The sequence below is a fragment of the Xiphophorus couchianus genome, chromosome 5 (assembly GCF_001444195.1).
Source record: "Xiphophorus couchianus chromosome 5, X_couchianus-1.0, whole genome shotgun sequence".
NCBI classification, from domain to species: domain Eukaryota; kingdom Metazoa; phylum Chordata; class Actinopteri; order Cyprinodontiformes; family Poeciliidae; genus Xiphophorus; species Xiphophorus couchianus.
In genome coordinates this window covers 18,850,294-18,870,444 of record NC_040232.1, presented here as the reverse complement: position 1 = coordinate 18,870,444, position 20,151 = coordinate 18,850,294, and the positions used below count along the sequence as shown (strand labels likewise).

Here is a 20,151-nt window from a genome sequence, read left to right as displayed (position 1 = left end):
ATCACTAGTTAATTTATCCACATAAAAAGGACATTTGATTTCTTATACTTGCACATTATTCCCGTTTCATTACAAAAAACAAAATCACAACGATAAACAAGACAGAAATCTAGCTTTCTTTTTTATTAAAAACATTATTGCTAGTTACATAATTCAATCATAAATGAGAATGTGCAACTTTTAAGAGCCAAGGCAAAGAGATTAAGGTGTAATCCACAATCAGAATGTTCTGCGTAGGAAGTTTGATTTAATCCAGCTATGTTGGTTTGCATTTAATTAGGACGTAAACTCAGTTCTTTTTCAATCAAAACATAAAAACTGATTGCATATGCATTCACCCAGCACACCCGAAACAATGAACTCCCAAATCAATATAAAAAGAAAATACATAAAACCATTAAAATTAACAAATATTCTCTTGAATATATATAGTTTAGATGTGCTTTTATTCTTTTCACCATTTTAACTAGTAGCAAATTGTGTTCTACGCCTCCTTACAGATTTTCTGACATGATCCTTTGCTGTTCTCCAACTTTATTAAATTTATGGTCGAAGGCAATTTGTCCGTTTAGGGAAAAAGAGAATCATTTTTCACCTGGAATGGAAAAGTAAAAAAAAAAAAAAAAAAAAAAAAAACAAAGCAAAAAAAAAACAACCAACTAAACAAAACAACCCAAATACATTTTCCCCCCTATAGTGCTTCTTTTAACAATCCAGACAATATCTACATCTCACTCGGCACTAACAAATGTGGGCTAAAACTCACAACATGGATTTGCCTTGGAAATAGTGTTCTGAAGCAGTAAGTTAAACAGAAATCGAGAATTTTATGCCATACAAAGAGGAGATTTTAAACATTAGCTCACTTATTCTTCCAGAACAGGCTTTAAAACCCCCTTGCTGTATTCCCAACATATAAGCTGTAGCAATAGGAGAAAGTGAAAAACGTTTGTCTTTTCAGGCTATGTTGGATACATCCAATATGTGAGGCACTCCAGTTAGCTCACTGTTAGCAACAGTTCTCTTGCACATTCATAAAGACCAGCAGATCCAGTTTGACGGATGCTTTGGCATCTCCCAAGACTTTCCAGGATTATTAAACTATTTGGAAGAAGGATCACTTTAAATACAGACTCTTCTGTCTGTTCCAACAAGCCAGAGGAAAAATATTCTCATTTATTCCTCTGTACTGACACATATGTATTACAGATACTTGCACTGATTTATATTTATGGATATTCACCAAAGTCAGAGGCCCCAAAGAGATCAGCGATGCAAACTTTGAAACACAGGCGGCACGTCAAATAAAGCAAAGGACATTTTTTAGTGCAGCTACTGAAAGAAAAAAAAGATTTTGAACTCTGCCTCAACATTTTGGCACAGATAGGAAGCATGTATACAAGTAGCAGTTCAGAGCAAAGCAAGTAGAGGATCAACCACTACAGCAACAAGAGGCAGAAGCTTTAAACAGATCTAATAAGACAGAAACAATTATTGTCAGAGAATTTTGTAGCGTATAGCCAGCAAAAGTCAGGGAAGAAAAAAAAAACACATTCCCTTGATTTTGTCAAAATAGTGTCATCATCATGAATATAAAACTTCCCCACAAAGTGTTCCAGTCTGATCATTTCCATTAAAAAGTGTCAAATCAGGCCTTTTAGTGTCTTCCTGGTAGGTTGTACTGTAGTGCTGTTCACAGAGATGTAGAATCATAAGCCACAAACTCAAACTTAGTGGTTATTGAATCACGGAGCAGAGTGGTTATAGAGTCACGATCCGTTGTCCACAGGCAGCGCTTTAGATCCACATCACTTCCTGTAGTTTCATTCATTCGTCCGCTGCAATAGAGGAATGTAACAGAGAGAGAAGAAGAAGAAGAAGAAGAGAAGCTGCGACATAAAGGAGTGAGTGTACATGTTGGAGTTAAATCCTGGCGGTAGTGTAGTGGTCGCCCCCGTTGTCAGTTCAGCAGGGGCAGTAAGTTGGAGGAGGCTGTCGTCTTGCGATGCACACAATCAGTTCTTCTGAAAAACAACAGCAAATCAGAGTGTTGGGAGCTGACTGTGTGAAGCGAGTGATAAAAGGTGCTCATGCTTCAAATTCAAACTCAGAAAAATAATAACACAAGATTCACAAGAAGTAGCTGTGGGAAGCAATGTCATCACATCTTAAGACAAAAACTGTGTGAGAAAAAAAAAAAAGCAAAACATCAAGATAAGAAAAATAACAGTTTCCACCAGCAGAGGGGGCAAAACCAGGGTTTAAAACAAGTACAATGAGAGCTCAATGAAAACAATGGGTGCTTTTGCAGTGCCTTGCAAAAGTCCTGGAATATTTTACATGTTACAGCCACAAACCTCAAGGTGTTTATTTTGAGATTTTATGCAGCAGACAACACAAATTAGTACATAAATGCTTAAGTGGAAATAAAAAGAAAGGGACGTTTGTTTCTCAGCTGTTTTATCACTAATAAAAATCAAAAAAGGGTGCCAGACATTTGCATTTAGCAACCTTTTAACTCTACAACCCCTAAAATAAAACCCAGCCGCACACTACCTCCAGAAGCTTTCTTAACCCTGCACAAAAATAATCATCCCAATGCTTCATGGTGCCAACACTTTTATTATTATTAGTTTTTCAAGCATTGAGTTTTTAAATGCAATGTTTTTTTTAATCACAGGAGGAACTTTCATCAGTTCAAACATATACTGATGAACGTTCTAAACTAAATCTGGTTCATAAACCTTACGTCAACTTTGAAACCCAGCAGTAAAATAATTATAAAAAAAGACAGAATTATTAATCAATTGAAAATATCTCAATTCCTGATAAAAGAAAAAGTTTTCCATTTATATTTAGGTAAAAGTAAAAAGCCATTTATTTCCCAGGAAATCCTATTTTTATCTTTGGTAACTGAAGCAAAACTTTTCCAGATTTGGCAAAAGCTAAAATTAATTTCAATTTTTTTTTCCAGACCTTGCAAGGTAGATTTTCTTACCTCTGCTGTTGATCTGTAGTTGCGTCATGTTTTTTCCTCCATCTATACATTATGAATTTAATTCATTTTCCTATAATGTGTTGATCTATCAAATCGAAGTCCCAGTGAAATACATAGACGTTTCTGACTGTAACATGACAAAACGTCAATATCCAGGGGTATAAAAATTTTTTTGCAAGGTATTTTTACACACTTCTACAATATTAGGCCATGCGGTGAGTTGAGCAGGGAAGCTGGTGGGACACATACCATGCGCTGACATGCAGTGTGACAGTGGATGTAGCCTAACCATCGTAAGAATCCAACAGAGGCAATGAAGCCTGCCTCTCCCCATACATCCCTCCCTGAGAGAAGAGACAAAATATAAAGAGATAGGGAGTGTGATAGATTATGAAAAGACAGAAAGAGAAGCCCAGAGGTGGGACAACACAAAGAGAACGGTGAACAAAGAAAAACAATGAGTTGAGTGTGACACAAAAAGTTCAGAGGATGTAGTTAAAGGGAAACAAAGGATGAGATTAAAAAAAAATGAAAATGTTAGTGCGATGTTAGTTCATGTTTCAGGGAGACGCATGGGAGATAACGTTCAAGATAGAGATCGAGCACTTTGCTCTGATAGGACGTGCTACAACATGCCATCTGTGGGTGTGAGAACGTTCACACAACAACATTCCCGGAGCTCGCATTCAGTGTGTGTTTGCGCATGATCTAATCACAACCATGAATTTCCAACCTTTTAAACGAGAAAAGCAACGACATGTATTTTTCCCAGCTTTATGAGAACTCTGCCTGAACAGATACAACGTCAGTGGAAATATTTCACAGAGGTGCTGAAGCAGCTGAAGAAGCGCTGTGACTGGGCTTTTATTGACCAACAGTCCTAAACCCCAATTTACAAATAAATCCAGATGAAAATTCGTTTCTTAATAACTGGGGTTAGGAAAGAAGGTGTTGGAGGTGTTTTCCAGAGGTTTTCTTTTTCAGCGATAAGGTAGCTATAATTCTGACCGAGGGTGCAGTCATGCAACGTTGTGGAAGTGGGTTCCCATGGGATCAGAATCTACCTGTACTGAATCTTGGTCAGCAGCATCGAGTGTTTTATCCAGCGTGTTCTTTCTGCCTCTCTGGTCCAGTGTGGAGTAGGCGTCTGTAGGGGGAAGCAGATGTCTTTAAGATTCTGTGGCACACAGACATCTATGATACAAGCCAGGAAAATCTTCCTGTTTTCTATGTGCATGAAACCCAGGAGGAACGAGGCTGTGCAGCTGAAAATAGCTATGCATTTGTTCTGTACCGATTAAAAAATATACTTTTACCGTTTTCATTCAGTTAGGACTACTAACAATTATACTATAAACTAAATTCTACAATAAAAGTGGATTGCTTTAGAGATTTAAAAAAAATTTTTTCAAATTCAGAGATTTACACAAGTTTCCTCAGTATCTGGCAGAAACCTTTTCGAATTGCGTGACATGACTGAGGTGTTTTCTGTATCCCAACACACGGATTACGCAACAGTTTGCTGGAATTTTGGCCCATTTTTCCTGACAGAACCGATGTAACCGGGTCAGGTTTGTGGAACCCGCTCTCTCTCTCACACACACACACACACACACACACACGCACACACACACACACACACACACACACACACACACACACTTCATCTGTTCCCAAATGGAACGGAACTGCAAAAACACAAAATCTTACCAAGTATATTTTTGTCTAGTTTCTGTACAAATATCTTAATAATAAAAAAAAAAAGACAAAAACATCCAGATTTTCAAAACATTAAATCTTCACAAGCCAAAATTTTGATTCATTGCAAAAAATCGATTAATCTAAAAATCGATTAATTTTTATGTTGCTGTTAGAGTAAAAGCCCTTAAGGTTACCTCAATCCTGAGGACCGACTCCATCTTCAGAGATTTCCAAATTTATTAAAGGAATTTCAACATTAGTTTATTTAAACTATTGAATTGGAGTAAAGAGATCTTGATCTAAACTCTTTTCACTCTGGCATTTGGGAAATGGAAATAATTTTGGAAATTCTCACTGACCAAAAACAGGAAAAATGTAGGTTAATTTAATGTTTTTTGTAAATACAGTGCATGTACGGTATGTAATATGGTTTTAATTGAATATGACCAATTTCAATCTACATAAAATCAGTTTGCAGGATCTTTGTATTATTGCAAAGAAAAACCTCTTTTTTCTACTGAGTAGTAATGAGTAAAGTGTGTCTTTCATGCAATTAAAAGCAATAAGAGTGAGCTCTGTTTGGAAAACCAGGAAGAAATTCTCCCTGGAGAGAAACTAGAGGACATTTAGAGCTGGGTCCATTCAAAAATAACAAAATCAACCTGGCTTGTTTTTTGTTTAAAAAAAAAAAAACAAGCTAGGTTTTCAGGACCTCATTGCCATAAAATGAGTTACTTAATTTGCTATGTTAACTAAATATTTGTGTTGCCGTCTATAATCTTGAGTACAGTAGCTGCTAAAACATCCCCCAGTACTTGTTACATCTCAGAGGTTTTTTTCAGATACCATGAGCTCATTCTAATTGCTGTCTTCAGCAAGTAAGATACTTTGTATTATTGGAAAGAAATAGATTTTCCGCCACAAGACAAAAAAAAACATTAGCCTTAGAGTAGAAACAAATAGGACAGTACAGTAGGATGGGTGTTTAATATTTTAGCCTTTCTGTTAATTTCAAACCTTACACTAAATTAGAATGCCATCTCCCGGTCGTTTCTTGCCTCGATTGAGCTCATGTTTAGATTTTGAAAAACATTTCCTAAAGACTTTCTATTTCTACTCTGAAATAGAAAGTCTATTTCAGAGTAGCCATTGTGTTTGGGTTTTAGACAAGTCTGCTCCACTTTCTGAGTGGCAAAGACTAAAAATCTTTTGAACAGAAGTAATGTTAAAAAACACCACCCTGCTCAGGAATGTAATGAACAGGCAACACAAATTATACTTGCAAACTACAGTATATCTGATGAGTATAAATTAGTAGAAGTACAGCTGTTCTAAATTCTAATCATTCAACTCTTATTCACCATCTTCTCACACATTCACTGATTAACTATATGAAAGCATTTACTCATTCATGGGTTTCCACTATGTTCCATAACTAGAATGTCTCTTCTACACTGTTATGAGCTGTAGATGAATGTAATGTTTTCTGCACTTGCCTGGTCCAAACTCATTCAATGGAATCATTTCTTCATCTCTTTTCCCACCTGTATGAAAGCAAAACATTAAAATTGAGTGAACAGCTTTATTTTCTAAATGTCAGGTCGACCTAAGGTTTACAGTCACAGAGAAACAGCCCATTACTTGATTTATTTATGAGCAGTAACAGCATGCATAATATTTAATTAATAAACTGGCATTCAAGATTGACTATGTTAATATAGTTTTCAGACTATGAAGGTTGTCTTCAGTATGTTTCCAGACGCTGCTTTGTAAATCTGTACTGGGTAAATCCAGATTCTCTTCATTCCTCAAGGCTACAAGGTTTCCGAAGCTTCTGAACTTCTTGGATTCTTTGGCTTACAAGACCAGCAAATGTCTTCAAAGCCTTGAACTAGCTATTTTTTTATACAAAAACTGCAACACTTAATTCAAAACCAAACAACGAGAAAAATAAATCATGTTGGTTGAATCCTTAGAAGTATAAATAGAAACGCAGGCAGCTGCAAAAACAATAAGCCGGTGTGTGAGGTGTTTGTGTTTTTAATGTGTACATATAGTGAAACCGTGAAGGAAATCTTGATATTTTCCCAACCTTTATCAATGAGAGGCAAAGTGCTGTCGTCATGTCTTCCATTGAGCCTATTGTCATCGGATTTGGGGGGATTTAAGTTGACCATAAAGTCGGTCTTTCTCCAGCCGTCCTTCTCCAGGGTCCGACGGAGCTCTTTGTGGGCCCACACACTCTGCAGCACCAGCCCGGCTCCACGCACCTCCCGGTCTGAGCGGTTACTGTTTCCCAAAGTTCAAAGAGAAAAAAAATGCTGGATGTTAAAAAAAAGAGAAAAAGCAAGCAAGCAACCACAGAAGCACAATAAAATCTGATCTATATTAAATCAGGCCTTCTTCAGGATTCACCAACTCAAATTTAACACTTAAATGGTAAATGGACTGAACTTAAATAGCGTTTTTCCAATCATTTTGACCACTCAAAGCACTTTACACTAGGCTCACATTCACCCTTTTGCACACACATTAATACACCGATACACACATCGGTAGGCAAGATGACTACTCTACCCTCAGAACCACAGCTGCTTCAAGACTTAAGACCTTTTTAAGGTTACGAATGGAATTTAAGATCCTAAATTGCGACAAATGTACAAAAGAAGAATCACAAATAAATAAATTGCGTGGATTGCCGACAGAAGTTAACCAATGGCTAAAATAAAATTAGCATTTACCCATGATGGACATAATTGCCCTAACCTGCTTTTACTGTTGCAGGGTGTATTAGCAACTAGTTCCCGGTAGCAGCAACTCAAAACTGAGTGTGTTACTCAAAACTCAGTACTCAAGTTTTGAGTAACAGCAAACTCCTGTGATAAAAAAATTTAACTACATAAAATATTCGAAATTAAATAGTCCTGCCGCAACATAATGTAAGACCTGTAATAACATATCTAAGGCCAACCCCCTCCAAAAAATGAATTTAAGACATTTTATGGCCTTAATTTTAGATGCATTAATTTAAGACTTTTTAAGGATGCGCATTCACCCTGATTAAACAATTAATATGCATCCGATTCCACCGTTACCTGTCCTTGTTGGTGAGCACGAGTCTCTCAATTCCTTGCGAGGCCCTCAAGGTTTTTGCAGCCTCCACGTCGGATCCCAGCAGCTCATGGAGCGTGCTCAGTATGGACACCACTGTCTCTTCTGACAGCGCTTTCACTGGTTGATTCTGCCCACCACCAGGCAAGTCTCCCACCAGGTAGGGTACCGCGTATTTACCTGCCAACAGGCAGAGGTGAACAAAAGTTAAACACTCTTCAACACAAACACCAGCGCCGATCCAATCCATCCCTAGAAACCCAGAGTCTGTTTGGTTGGAAATGGCTTTTGATGCCTCACCGAGCAGTTTCTTGTTATGCGGATCTATCGCCAGGTTACGGATCGCTCCGGACATGGCACGGACGACTCGGTCATTGGTGTTGTCCAGCAGCTCGCTCACCACGACCAAGCCTTTCTCTTCACGCATCAACGCACGGATGTATCGTCCGTGCTAAATAGACAGGAGCACAGAGGATTTTCAGTAAACTACTAGTTGTGCCTATTCTGAAAACTTAGAAATTACAAATATATGAAATAAGCATCAGCAGTCAAGTGTCTTAGTAATGATGCTGACAAACAAAACATTGAGGTTTGGTCAAAAAAAAGAAAAGAAACAAAAAACATTTCCAATTAGAAGGAGAAGCAACTTCTGTTTACTGGTACAACTAAATCCACAATAAGTTGTTTTTCACTACATTGCAATTGCAGACAATCACACACAAAAACACAGTTGTCACAGAGAAATGTTTTCGGTATAATTTTTCTTTCTCTAAACTTTTAATTAGATTTTTTTGTCATTTGTTCTGCAGTTTTCTGAAAGAACAAATGAACTTTCCTATACAAAGTTGTTAATTTTGCAGAGCATTGCTTGGATAAAATTAGTAAAGTGCAAACCTGAAGAACAAAAACAAAAGTATCTACACCTGATTCAACAAAATAAATTTAGACTTTTAGAGTTTTTGGTGACAAAGAGCCATGAATAAATTTGAATTCAGGAGACTTTAATACCTGATTGATTCATGAGTCATATTTAAAAGGCTTATCAAACAAAACACATGGTCTAATACCCAACTAAAAAACAAGTGAAAAGCAACTAAAAAATGAAAAAAGAGACAACTTCCAAGCCTTAAAATAGTGATCAAAACCTTTTCCCAAAACTACAGAAATATCTAGCCACTTGGAAGCAAAATACATACAACTAATGAGGATGATTCACTGCCACTGATAACAAGTGTAACACAAAATGTTACAGGTAATTACATTTCAAGGACAAAACGTTCTGAGTCAGTTGGTTCAAAAGCATCTTCACTGATCAACACCTGAAAGCTCAGGAGGAGAAGTGGGAAGACTGTGATGGTGGGAAATAAAGATAGAAATGCAGAAGCTTTTGCAGCCTCAGAGGGAGTTCTGGTGAAACAGAAAAGGATGATGGCTTAAGGTGGCTCTTACAGTCCATCTTCCAGCACAGAGGTTCTGAATGGCTCCAGCTGAGGCTTCCAGCACGATGAGGTTGTGGCTCTCCTTTAGCATCGATGTGTAGATGCGGACCACCTCTGGCTGGAACAGCAGCTCATAGCCTGCAGGATGGATGGACACAGGAAGGAGGGAGGAAGCATGTAACAGGAGGTGAGCAGAGAAAAATGTAGAGGAGATTTATGTGATGCAGTCAAACATCGCCTCAGAATCTATGCTTACCTTTAGCAGGCGTGGCCCTCGGTGGGATACTTATTCTCTCTTCAGGTGCTTCCTCATCTTTCTTTCCTAAAAACAGCAGACCTTCGACATTACATTTCAAGAAATGAACAGAAACAAGTCTATGCTACATCTAAATAGGAGACATTTCTAATGCAATTTCTACTGTTGTTGCATTTCTACTTATTTTGACATCTGCAAACACACTACCTAAAAAGAAAAGTTAAACTAAGATGCAAGTTCTTAACATAGGGTTAGGGTGCTGGACAACCACAATGAAGAGCAGGCGTGCTTGTTAGTGTCAACAACCCAGACTTGATCAGACAAGATCACGCAGCGGAAGCTAAGTGTCGTTACACAGAGGTAAAGAAAGCTTACCTTTGGAAAACCACTCATCTGTAGCCGACCCAGATGGGGAAAAGAGGAACGGAGAAGAGAAAAAAATAAGGAAGAAAAGAGTGGCAGAAAAAAAAACGAAGGAGAGAAAGCGTTAAAAGGGAAAGCAGCCATTACTCCGCCACCCAAATAACCTCCTTCCATCCTGACTACCAACACAGATGACATGCGCCTTGTATGTATTCAAGAATCCAAATATTTAAAGGAATTGAAAAAGTTACTTTTTATGATCTCGCTGTATCATTCACAGGTGACGAATATGGTTGTATTTTCAGAAATTTTTCTGTTATGACATTCCTCTGTAAGATATTTTGTTGTATGATATTTTAATGTTTTTCTGAACAGGTTGTGGTTGAAAATGAGAATTTGTTCTCAATCACCTTATCTGGTTAAATAAATGTTAACTAATAAAAGCAGATGTGTCTTTTTTTATTACCAACAGATTTAGCTTAACATCAACTAGCTCAGAGAAAGCAAACTAACATCAGCCCGAACCTTTAACTAACTCCTCAGTAGAAACAAGATGTGTATTAAACTGTTTGTTTCTACATGTGCTGTTCGATGATCATGAAATGTAAAGTTTCTATCAGCAGAGATCTTTTTAAGCAAAAAGAACTTTTACTCTCATAAAGGGAGAAATTTAGGATCACTCATTGTTAATGATCAAAAAGTAAACAAGTGAAAAATAACTAATTAAAAAACTCACCATTTTTGTATGAACTCAGTTAACATGCATACAGATACGATAAAGTATCAGCTTGTGTTCCAGCAAAAAGAAAGCTGCAGCTGAAACAAATCAATGCTCTCAATGAAAAACCAGCAGCGACCACAGACGATGAGAAGAAATTGTTGACATTCCTCAAACATCAAGTAGTTTTGTTTGTTGAGGCATGTGTGTTGGTATCAGTTGAGCTGGAATGTGTAGTCAGTGATATCACCCTAAATGCCCCAGAAACTGAATGAGCACACACATCACATGAGTCCATTGTCACTCTGTGACACCGACCTTTGCCCTTGCGGGAGCTGAAGCAGCCAGCCCTCTGGCTTGAGGGGGCAGGGCCCAAGTTGGCTTGTTTGCTCTCATCGTAGGCCTCGAAGTTCGGTATTTCTTTGTGCACATGATACGACAAGTTCCTCAGCAGACAAATACAGTTCTCAGTCAACTGCGGACATAAAGAGAACAAGGTGCAGGTGTAAAAAGATTTTTTTTTTAAATAAAAAAATTGTAGGATACACAATTAGTTTTAAATGCAGAATTTTGAACATACTGATTGTAAATCCAGTCAATCTTGCACGTACCTTATTGCTGAGCTCTTTACAGTTAATCTGGGACTGAACGATGTACATGAGGGAATCGACCAAACCGGAGCACTCTCTCAGCTTCCGCCTCGCCTCAATTCTCTCTGAACTCACGTTCCTAAAATCAGACACGAAAAGAGAAGAATGAGGCAACTGAGAAACGAAAAGCCGTAAAGAAGGGGGAAAAAAAAGAGTCAGTTTTGGTCACAACATGAGCCGACAACAATTACAGCTGTGTCTGAACATGAACAAAAGTTGTTTGAATGAAACTCCATTTAAATCTGCAGTTTCACAAAGAAGAGTACAGTCAGAGTACAGTCTGACAAGATCCGGTTACATCTCTGACTCATTCTCACTTAAAGCTCAAACTGAACTGTGTGTGTGTCCTTCACTAACTCAGTTAGTCGAAGAACATAAAGGAAGCAGGATAAACTAGAAAACTGCAGCCATTCAGTGTTGTATTTCCCAGCGACAGACGGCCGTTTCGGCCAACAGCAGGACACATTCCCTCTAACTGCGAATACGTACAAGTCGCGAAGTTCACTAGAACTATGGAGGGACAGAAAGTAGCACAGCTTTATCCTCGTTTGTTTGTATTATCATGTGCCAGTGGATGAGCAGAATACACCAAACAGCTGTGCATACTGCGCATGTGCACTTTCACACTTGCGGAATACTACGCACCTTCGTAGGTGATGTTATGGAAAGGTTTCACTCTGAGACATGGTTTCAAAAGTTCCACTGTGAGAGAATTTCGTCGTTGGTGTCGCGTAAACGAGCGGCTGGATTGCATCAAAAATGTTGCTATTTAATTCATCAGTGTCTCCGTGTAACGAGGCCTGAGAGTGGAACTTTTCTGTAACATCCAATGAGGAGGTGTGAAGAAATCTGCAGGTGTGAAAGTGCACTTGCACAGAACGAACAGCTGTAGGGTTTGTCCCATCTCTGAGCGGGAAGATGACAACAAAAACAATGGCTGATAGCATTGTGCTGTGTTGTGCTACTAACCTGTTCAGCTCGGCACAATTCCTGATAAGGAATATGTGTGTGTTACATGAGCACTTTCATTGAAGGGAGACGGGCTACTGTTTGCAATGTGGTGGAAGCTAGTGAGGGAGAAGCTAAGAATCAAAAAGCGAATGCTCGTTCGATGACATGCTGAAGTCGCAGCTCCATACTGTGTTGTCGAAACGTGGTACTTTTATCTAATTAAGATCTGGAAATGTAGAATTCAAGGCAAGATTAGCTGCGATAAATCTGACCTGGAGAAGACTTACTGGTTTCTGAATATATGGAGATAATCTTCCAACTTTACTACTCTCTTTTTTATTGTTATTTGGAATCAAATTAAAAGCTAAAATAACTTTTAGAACTTTTGGTAATTGTACTTGGAGATGCAAAATTTCTGCTTCTTCAAAACTCTGCTATGTTCGAGTAGAAGCTGAGTAAATATACCAGTTGCCATCAGCTGTTTGCACCAGCTTCAAACAGTTTTCATCCCTGTTCAAAAATTTTAATTAATAGCTGGGTTGGAATACCTGGAAACTGAGAACTATATCACATGTCTAAAGTTGTTATTTTGAGTGAAAGTTCACACAAATCACAGAAAAAGTTTAATAAATTAAAGCAAAGTTGTTCATCTGTATTTATTTGAGCTTTCAGCCTGTCAGGAAGAATGATGGTTTTTGGAAATCTTGGAAGCCTTTTAAACAGAGTTAAGATGGGAATTTAGATCCCCTAAGGAATAAACCCTGAGATTGGTTCTTACAGCTAGTAATCCAAACCATACTTCTCACATCCATCTTATAGAAAAACCAGATTCTATAAGTTGAACTATTAATGTCTCATTTTCATCCCCAATTCACTCGATTCATTCTGGAGCATCAGGCAGACAGTCAAAGCTCAACATGATGTTGATCCTACTTGATGCTGAGCATAAATCTTTAACCACCAAGACTTTTAAAGTCTTCAAGATAACATTATTTACATACTTCTCCCATGAAGCAGAACAGCTCTAATTAACCGAGCTGTTGAAGCGAATCCACTGATAACAGACCCACTGGCCTGCTAATACTGTTTACGGTGTATAGGCCATTGCCCCACTGTTCTCTGCTATTTCCTGTAACAACTTAAATTCCTTTCTTCCCGTTCCTCTGATTTATTTAAACATTGTGGCAGACCTCTTCCAAATTTAACAAGCAGCAGGGCTCTGAAAGAATTGTCAGCAACACACCAACTCAATTGCGAGGTGTAATAACAAGGATACTCTTTTTTTCTTTTTTACTTATACAAATCTTAAAAGTGTGGCGTTCATTTAAGCTCAGCTCTTCTGTTAATACTTTATAGAATCAGGAGTTGATATAAACCTGGTTTATATCAAAACTCTCCACTGCTCTTTGAAATCGATCAGGTTCAATCAGAATCAATGGAAAGAATCTGTGGAAAGCCATTTTCAGGCTTCAGTCACAGATTCTCAGTTAGTTTTGGATCCAGACTTTGACTGGGTCAGTCTAATCTTAAAGCAGGTTCGCTTTGATCTTAAACCACTCCACTGTAGCTCTCTCTTGTCTGAAGTTGTTGTTTAGAGTGAAAGTTCACTCTATATAACTAAGGGTGAAATAACAATGGAGGAAAGAGAAAGATGTGCATTTTGTTGCTGGAAAAACAGCAACAAAATGCTGTTTATCCAGCATTTTGCTGGAAGTCGCTGGACTTTTAACCTCTGTCTCAGTCTCAAGTCTTTCCCAGCCTCTAATAGACTTTTTGTTCCAAGATTGACCAATATACTCAGGAAAAACAACCCCATAACATGATGCTGCCCTCTCTATGTTTTATGGTAGAGAGGGTGGGTTCAGGGAGATGTGTGGTGTTAGAGATTGTGAACAGTGGTATTTATGGGGATTAACATAAAATAACATCAGGTGACGTATGAAAGTAATTGGTAGAACTTAGGGTGATCCGCACTTTTTGACTTTGTTTGGTAAAACCTTTTGAAAACTAAGCAACATAAATACACACTTGTAAGATCAAATGTTGCAGAAAAATTATTCATTACATAATTACTCTAGTCAGACTATGTTTATGTAGACAAAACATTTCTTGAAGAGCAGCAGAGCTCAATCAGATTAATGAAAGCTTGTAAATTTTTTGCATTCCAACTATGTTCTACAAGGCTTTATAAAAACACACCCAGGTCCTCTGCTGTGTTAACTTTCTTCCTTCGTCCTATCAATCTGCTTAACCAGACTCCTTGTTGTTTTCCTGAAAAGATCAGGTCTCCCCTCCATTAGCGGCAACTTTGATCTTCGTTCTTCCCTTTCCTTCCTTCATACCTCAGACAGCCCGCTGTATTAGTGAGCGCCGTGTCCCACTCGGGAGTTCTGGGCTTGCCGTTTTCTTCGCCCCCTCCAGCACCGTTGGTCGTCCGCTCCCAGCCCGAATGGGGAACCATGACCTCGTCACAGAGAGCGTGCAGCGCGTTATCCACAATCTCCATCTTCACAGAGTCCTGGGACGACAGGTTCCATAGAGTCCCTTTGGGGAAAACACACCATTTTATGATTAATGTGTGAAAAGACGAAGTTTAGTCTTGTTTTAAAGTGTGACTTTAAAAACAGAGATAATTGGAAAGCTACAGGACACATGCAAATTTTGAATTACATGAAATGTGCTTGTATAGCATTATTAAAACAATAATAGTAATCCACAACTTCTGAATAACCATTTCTATTGTTTCATAGATCATTTATTTTGTTATGCGTCAGCATCTTTTATTCCTATTCATCGGTTTTTGCTGAGAGTTTATTATTTTATCCAAGGTACACGTTACAAAGACCGTCTACAACCCACATTTATCAGCTACTGTAAGCAGCCAATATAAAAATGAAACAAAGCTCATTACATACATCTATTCAGCATTTTATATCATGATCCATACTGTCTCTATACCACAATAACCTAAACAATCCAATTTGGAGAGAAACAGCCTGCAAGAATGTGATTTTTTTTTAGGTCACTGAATTCTGTAATTTAACTAAATATAACTTTCATTCTTGTCCCTGTAATTCAGTTCAGTTTTTTACACCCTTGTGTTTTTCTCATTCAATCTTTGTTTTGCTCATGTGCATTGACTACAGAAGAAAATGATCAGTAGAATGAGCTTTACCACAAATGAAAAACCTACAGAGAGAAAAAAAAAAAGTTCTCAGTCTTTTGATCACAAGAGTAGGGCAAAGCAGAAGGAAGACTTTTAATGTAGCAAGGAAGTGGAGACAAGAACATAATGGATTTAATGGGCTTGAAATAGATGACATAACCTGCAACAAGTTTCTGAATCCCTGTATGTACAATAAAACTACTAAACGAAATGCAAATTTCAAACAGAAGGAGATCTAGCCAGCTGCCAGATTAGTGGAGGAAATATTGCCAAGTTTCTGCTCTTTCAACTGCATTCAATCATTTATTTTGAAAGAAAAGCAGCTTTAAAAATAAATTATTAAAGAAATTACAGTACAGTCCAGATCTCCAGACCATAGGAAGCCTGTGTTTTTTAATAAAATATGTCTAACCTGTGATGATCTCTGTGAGGTCCTGATCGCGCGTCTTTCTCAGCAGCCTGATCAGCGCTGGAACTCCATCGCAGTTCTTAATGGCAATTTTATTGTCTGCATCTTTGCCAAAAGAAATGTTCTTTAGTGCTCCACACGCTGCAAAGTGAACCTGTAACACAGAGCCAGGGACACCTTTATGAGACACTAGTGATTACTCTGTAAACAAAAGATTAAACGCAGGTAAAGGAACCAGAATATTGTAACCCAGAGTTATGCTGCACATAGTGTATAACACACTTCTCTCTCACTCTAGATGCACAGAAATGTGGAGTTATGAACCAACTTTAATCCCAACCAGAGTGCCTCTGATTTGAACCAATACATGAATTTTCCAACAAATATCTGATTTGAAGATTATTAAAACTGGTTTCAGACAGAAATTGTACAATATATTGAGATTTATTACACTACATTCTGTAGAAAAAAAAACAAATGTTGCAACATTGGCATCTATATGAAAGTAATCAAAAAATAAAGACATTCATATGAATTAAGCTCAAAATCATAGTAAGACCATGTGTCACCAAATAATACAAATTTATAGCTTTAATTCCTTTTGTACAAACACAGAAGGTTTCCATCTCGCCAAATTTACCATGTAAACACATCGCCTAAGACATTTTATTGCACTCAGTTTAAAGAGTAAAAGCAGTGCAGTAAAAGCTCGATCCTTTTAGGCATTAATTTGGCTCCACTTAGCTCAGGCATAAATAACTTATGAAACAGACAGAAAACCAGTTGGAGAGAGTAATTCTGACCTCTCTGTTAGGGTTGTCAAGCATGGACACAAGGGCAGGAATGCCTTTCAGTCGGCGGACATCAGACTTCACCTGCAAATCAAGGAGGTTGATGTTATTCATGTGCTTCCTTATATTTCACCAGGCTCAGTGGTGTGCACAAACGCTTTTAAGGTCAGGTGCTCACGTGGATAAAAAGGGCACCACATGGAGAAGGTCATCTTCATGATTAAAAAAAAAAGTCTTACTTTGTCGTTCTTAAAGGTGAGATGCTGCAGGTATGCAGCTGCATTGCTCCTGACTGGGTCCAGTCTGTAGTTCAGCATGGCGATGACCTCTGGCAGCTCTGGCTGACGCCATCCACTAGCTGGTGGTCCTTTCCTCATACTCAGAGTGTCCAGTGAAGCCACGCTGCCCCTCTCACCCTTAGCCAGAGGTGCCCCGGCACCATAATAGTAAACCTCTCCTGCACCATCTAAAGCGCCTTCATAACTCCTGCAGAGGGAGAACAAGCTTGTCTAAGTTACGGCAGAGAAAAAACAAATTTTTGTCAAACCGTACTACCACACTCACCCAGTCCTGCGCGGCGGAGGGCCATGTGGGAAGGCGTGGTTGAGGGGCATGGTGTTGTAGTGCATTGGGTGTCCCATGCCGTAGTCTGGCTCGTCGTAGCCGATGCTGCGCTGGTCATCCTCCAGACCGTACGGATCTGCGACAAACCGGGGAATGGACGACAGCTCCATTGCACTTCCCAGTCGCCCAACCTGCGAAAAGACAGAAATGGAAATGGGGATGGAAATAACGCATTACAGTAGATGCAGACCAGTTATTCCAGTAAATTTTGACACACTGCAGCTGGCAAACAAATCATCAATGTTAACTTAGCAGGTGAAACCTGCAAGATCAGCATGCCAAAGCAAGATTCAGTTAAAACAAGCCCTGAAGCTAATGATGCAGTGACTGTTGAACACACTTGTGGTTGGGCAGCATATGGGTCCAACTGGTTCCTGCTAGGAGCTCGGTAGCTTGGATCCAGGGTTCTGTAGCCGTCTGGGTGGATTGGTCTGATAGAGAATAGAGTGGAGGGAAAACTGAGTCGAAATGAATCCATTTAAACATTTGAATGCAACAAGCTCAAAATGCAGCAACTACATCACTAAAATCTGATAAGAGGAGTTCAGATTTCAGTAAAATCCTGTTACCTGTAGCGATCGTCCATCCGAGCCCCCCTGCTAAGGCTGGAGTATGGCTCAGACGGAGGTCCTCCACGGTAGTCGTCGTAGCCCCCCGCGGGACTGTAGTGATAATTGCGGGGCACGGTATGGGTGGGGTACTCCATGGGCACAGCGCCGCCAGGGCCCTGTCTGTAGACCATGGGTGAGGCGTAACCCCCAACAAGGGAACCGCCTCCATCCACAGACAGAGTGTCCGACACAGAGGGGATGACTGTGCGAGTAGTGGTGGTCTTTACAACTTTCTTCACCTAAAAAGGGAATAAAGGGAGCGAGTGTATTAACGTGTTTTTTGTTAACACACCTAGCCCTAAAACAGGAGCTGTGTTCTTTACACTTGTTGACATTTTGTTAAGGATTAGCCTGGTTTTATTTAGTTTTTAAAGGAAGCTGACTGTCTGGGTTTTATTTACAGGTATCAGAGTAAAGAAGCATGAATTCAAAAGCTAAATTTTGATAAACCTAATTTTCTCTCAATCCCAGATCACAACTATGAACTATGTTGTGTTAATATATTACAAATCACATAGACTAGTTGCAGCATGAAAAAGACATCGTGTAGCTGCTGCGAGAGGTTTAGTCAGTTCCGTTTGTGTTTTCATACGCTACTTTAATCAGAAACGTCTGAAAATCATGCTGGAGAAAACATTCTCAAACATTTCAAAACAAAATAAAATCCCTGTCAACATTTAATTGCAACAGACACAAAATGGCACACAGATACACAAAGAAATTAAAATATGCTTCCCAACAAGGCTCCTCTTTTTGTCAGATTAAAAGTATCTTTTGAAAACAATCTTTAAGCAGGTATTAAACTTCTCTATTCAAACTGTTTTATGAGTCTGATGTAATGATGTAATCTTAAATGTTGTTTTAATTAGCTGAAAGTCAAAAGAAAAATCATCATAGTTAATAGAAAGAAATTCTTGAACGCATCAGTCTATGTGAACTGCATTTATATGACGTTCTTTAAATGAGTTACTGGAATAAATGAACTTTTGAATAATGTTCTAATTTTCTGAGATGCACCTGGACTCTTCGATTCTAAAACACGCCACTGACATTTGATATCCTCCTTACCGTGGTTTCTGTGCGCCTTGTAGTCCCATCGTCATCCATCTCCACGGAGATTACCGGGGCCACCTCCTGAGGCTCCTCCATTGTGAAAGTCTCCTGCATCAGCTGACCAGGCTCCATCCTGAACTACATGCACATGTACACAATGCTCAATTTCAGTCCCAATGTCTCAAGTTGTGAGACTCCAAAGGGCCGATTTGATATAACATCATAACATAGCTCAATTTATTGTGTGATGATCAATAAACTATTTACTCTCAAATCAGTTCCAGTCATGAGGGTTAGAGCATTAAATGCAGTCTATAGCTTATACTCCATTTGTCCAGTGTGTGGTTTATTAAAATCAGTATCAGCTACTGATATTGTAGAAAGCGTATTATAACTTCTATGTTGCTAAAACGTATATAGTTATCCATTGACAGAAAAGGAATGTGATGCTCATTATCTCTAGCTTCAGGCATCAGAGGTCTGATTCTTACATGATGCGTCCCGTTGATGTAACCCTCGTTCAGCGTCAGCCTTTCTAGGTCTGCATCACAAGGAATGCGGCCGTTCTGTTAACAGACAGAAACAAAATCATGTTCATGAGAGAATCCCACTCAGCACTAACAAGAAATTGAATTTAATATGCATTTCTAGGCAAACAGCATTTGTGTCACGCCGCCAACTACTGAGCAGATGCCTTTATTCATCCAGAACAAGGAGAACGCAGCAATTTATCAGACTACTTTTTAATTTCAGCCACATCTGTGTAGCAAGAAAAAAAGGAATGTTACGAGACCTTTTTTTCCCATCGTGCATTACAGACATGTAATCAAAAGACCAGAATCAAAACAAATGGTTTAAAAAATATATACTTACAGTCATGACGATACAACTTAGGTTTCTATATTTAAGAAGGTAAAACATTTGTACCTTAATATGGTTTTTGCATAAGAATCCATCCTCCTTCAACCTTTCACATTGAGTTACTTTACAACCACAACATCTATTTTATTGGAACTTCCAATGACAACAAACATAGTGATTCATATTTTAAGTGGTAGGAAACTTTATGGGTTTGGCAACTTTTTTACAAATGAAAATGTAAAAACTGACCATCATTATCCAGCAATTGTAAGGAAATAGTTTGATGTTTGCTTCATTTATTTTAAAAATTATTTTTTTTATATAAAATGAAAACAAATTTCCCATATAAGACATTTAGAAAAAAAAATAAAAAATTTTTCCAAACATAACATCTGTGGCTTTAAGCGAATTATATTTATTTGGATTCAGGGTGAAAACAATTCTATAGG

At 38.5% G+C, this 20,151-nt stretch overlaps 1 protein-coding gene across 11 annotated transcripts in view; it reads right to left on the bottom strand.

The window, feature by feature from the left end:
* Nucleotides 1-108: 108 nt before the first annotated feature.
* Nucleotides 109-20,151, bottom strand: part of ctnnd1 (catenin (cadherin-associated protein), delta 1) — a 32,739-nt gene continuing 12,696 nt past the window's right edge. For 6 of the 11 annotated variants that reach the window (XM_028018938.1, XM_028018946.1, XM_028018939.1 and 3 more), the window contains 21 exons: nucleotides 19,333-19,407; nucleotides 18,857-18,979; nucleotides 17,747-18,027; nucleotides 17,518-17,608; nucleotides 17,118-17,308; nucleotides 16,793-17,039; nucleotides 16,566-16,637; nucleotides 15,766-15,916; nucleotides 14,530-14,731; nucleotides 11,198-11,315; nucleotides 10,905-11,061; nucleotides 9,881-9,898; nucleotides 9,506-9,571; nucleotides 9,260-9,387; nucleotides 8,111-8,261; nucleotides 7,795-7,990; nucleotides 6,792-6,988; nucleotides 6,196-6,243; nucleotides 4,063-4,145; nucleotides 3,288-3,342; nucleotides 109-2,024 (listed from right to left, as the gene is read on the bottom strand). In XM_028018938.1, the coding sequence (XP_027874739.1) occupies nucleotides 1,966-2,024; nucleotides 3,288-3,342; nucleotides 4,063-4,145; nucleotides 6,196-6,243; nucleotides 6,792-6,988; nucleotides 7,795-7,990; nucleotides 8,111-8,261; nucleotides 9,260-9,387; nucleotides 9,506-9,571; nucleotides 9,881-9,898; nucleotides 10,905-11,061; nucleotides 11,198-11,315; nucleotides 14,530-14,731; nucleotides 15,766-15,916; nucleotides 16,566-16,637; nucleotides 16,793-17,039; nucleotides 17,118-17,308; nucleotides 17,518-17,608; nucleotides 17,747-18,027; nucleotides 18,857-18,979; nucleotides 19,333-19,407 (2,709 nt within the window). In that variant the 3' untranslated portion in view covers nucleotides 109-1,965. Of the gene's footprint in view, nucleotides 2,025-3,247; nucleotides 3,343-4,062; nucleotides 4,146-6,195; nucleotides 6,244-6,791; nucleotides 6,989-7,794; nucleotides 7,991-8,110; nucleotides 8,262-9,259; nucleotides 9,388-9,505; nucleotides 9,572-9,880; nucleotides 9,899-10,904; nucleotides 11,062-11,197; nucleotides 11,316-14,529; nucleotides 14,732-15,765; nucleotides 15,917-16,565; nucleotides 16,638-16,792; nucleotides 17,040-17,117; nucleotides 17,309-17,517; nucleotides 17,609-17,746; nucleotides 18,028-18,856; nucleotides 18,980-19,332; nucleotides 19,408-20,151 lie in introns of all 11 variants that reach the window. The other 5 variants (XM_028018942.1, XM_028018943.1, XM_028018945.1 and 2 more) reach the window with 5 other exon arrangements.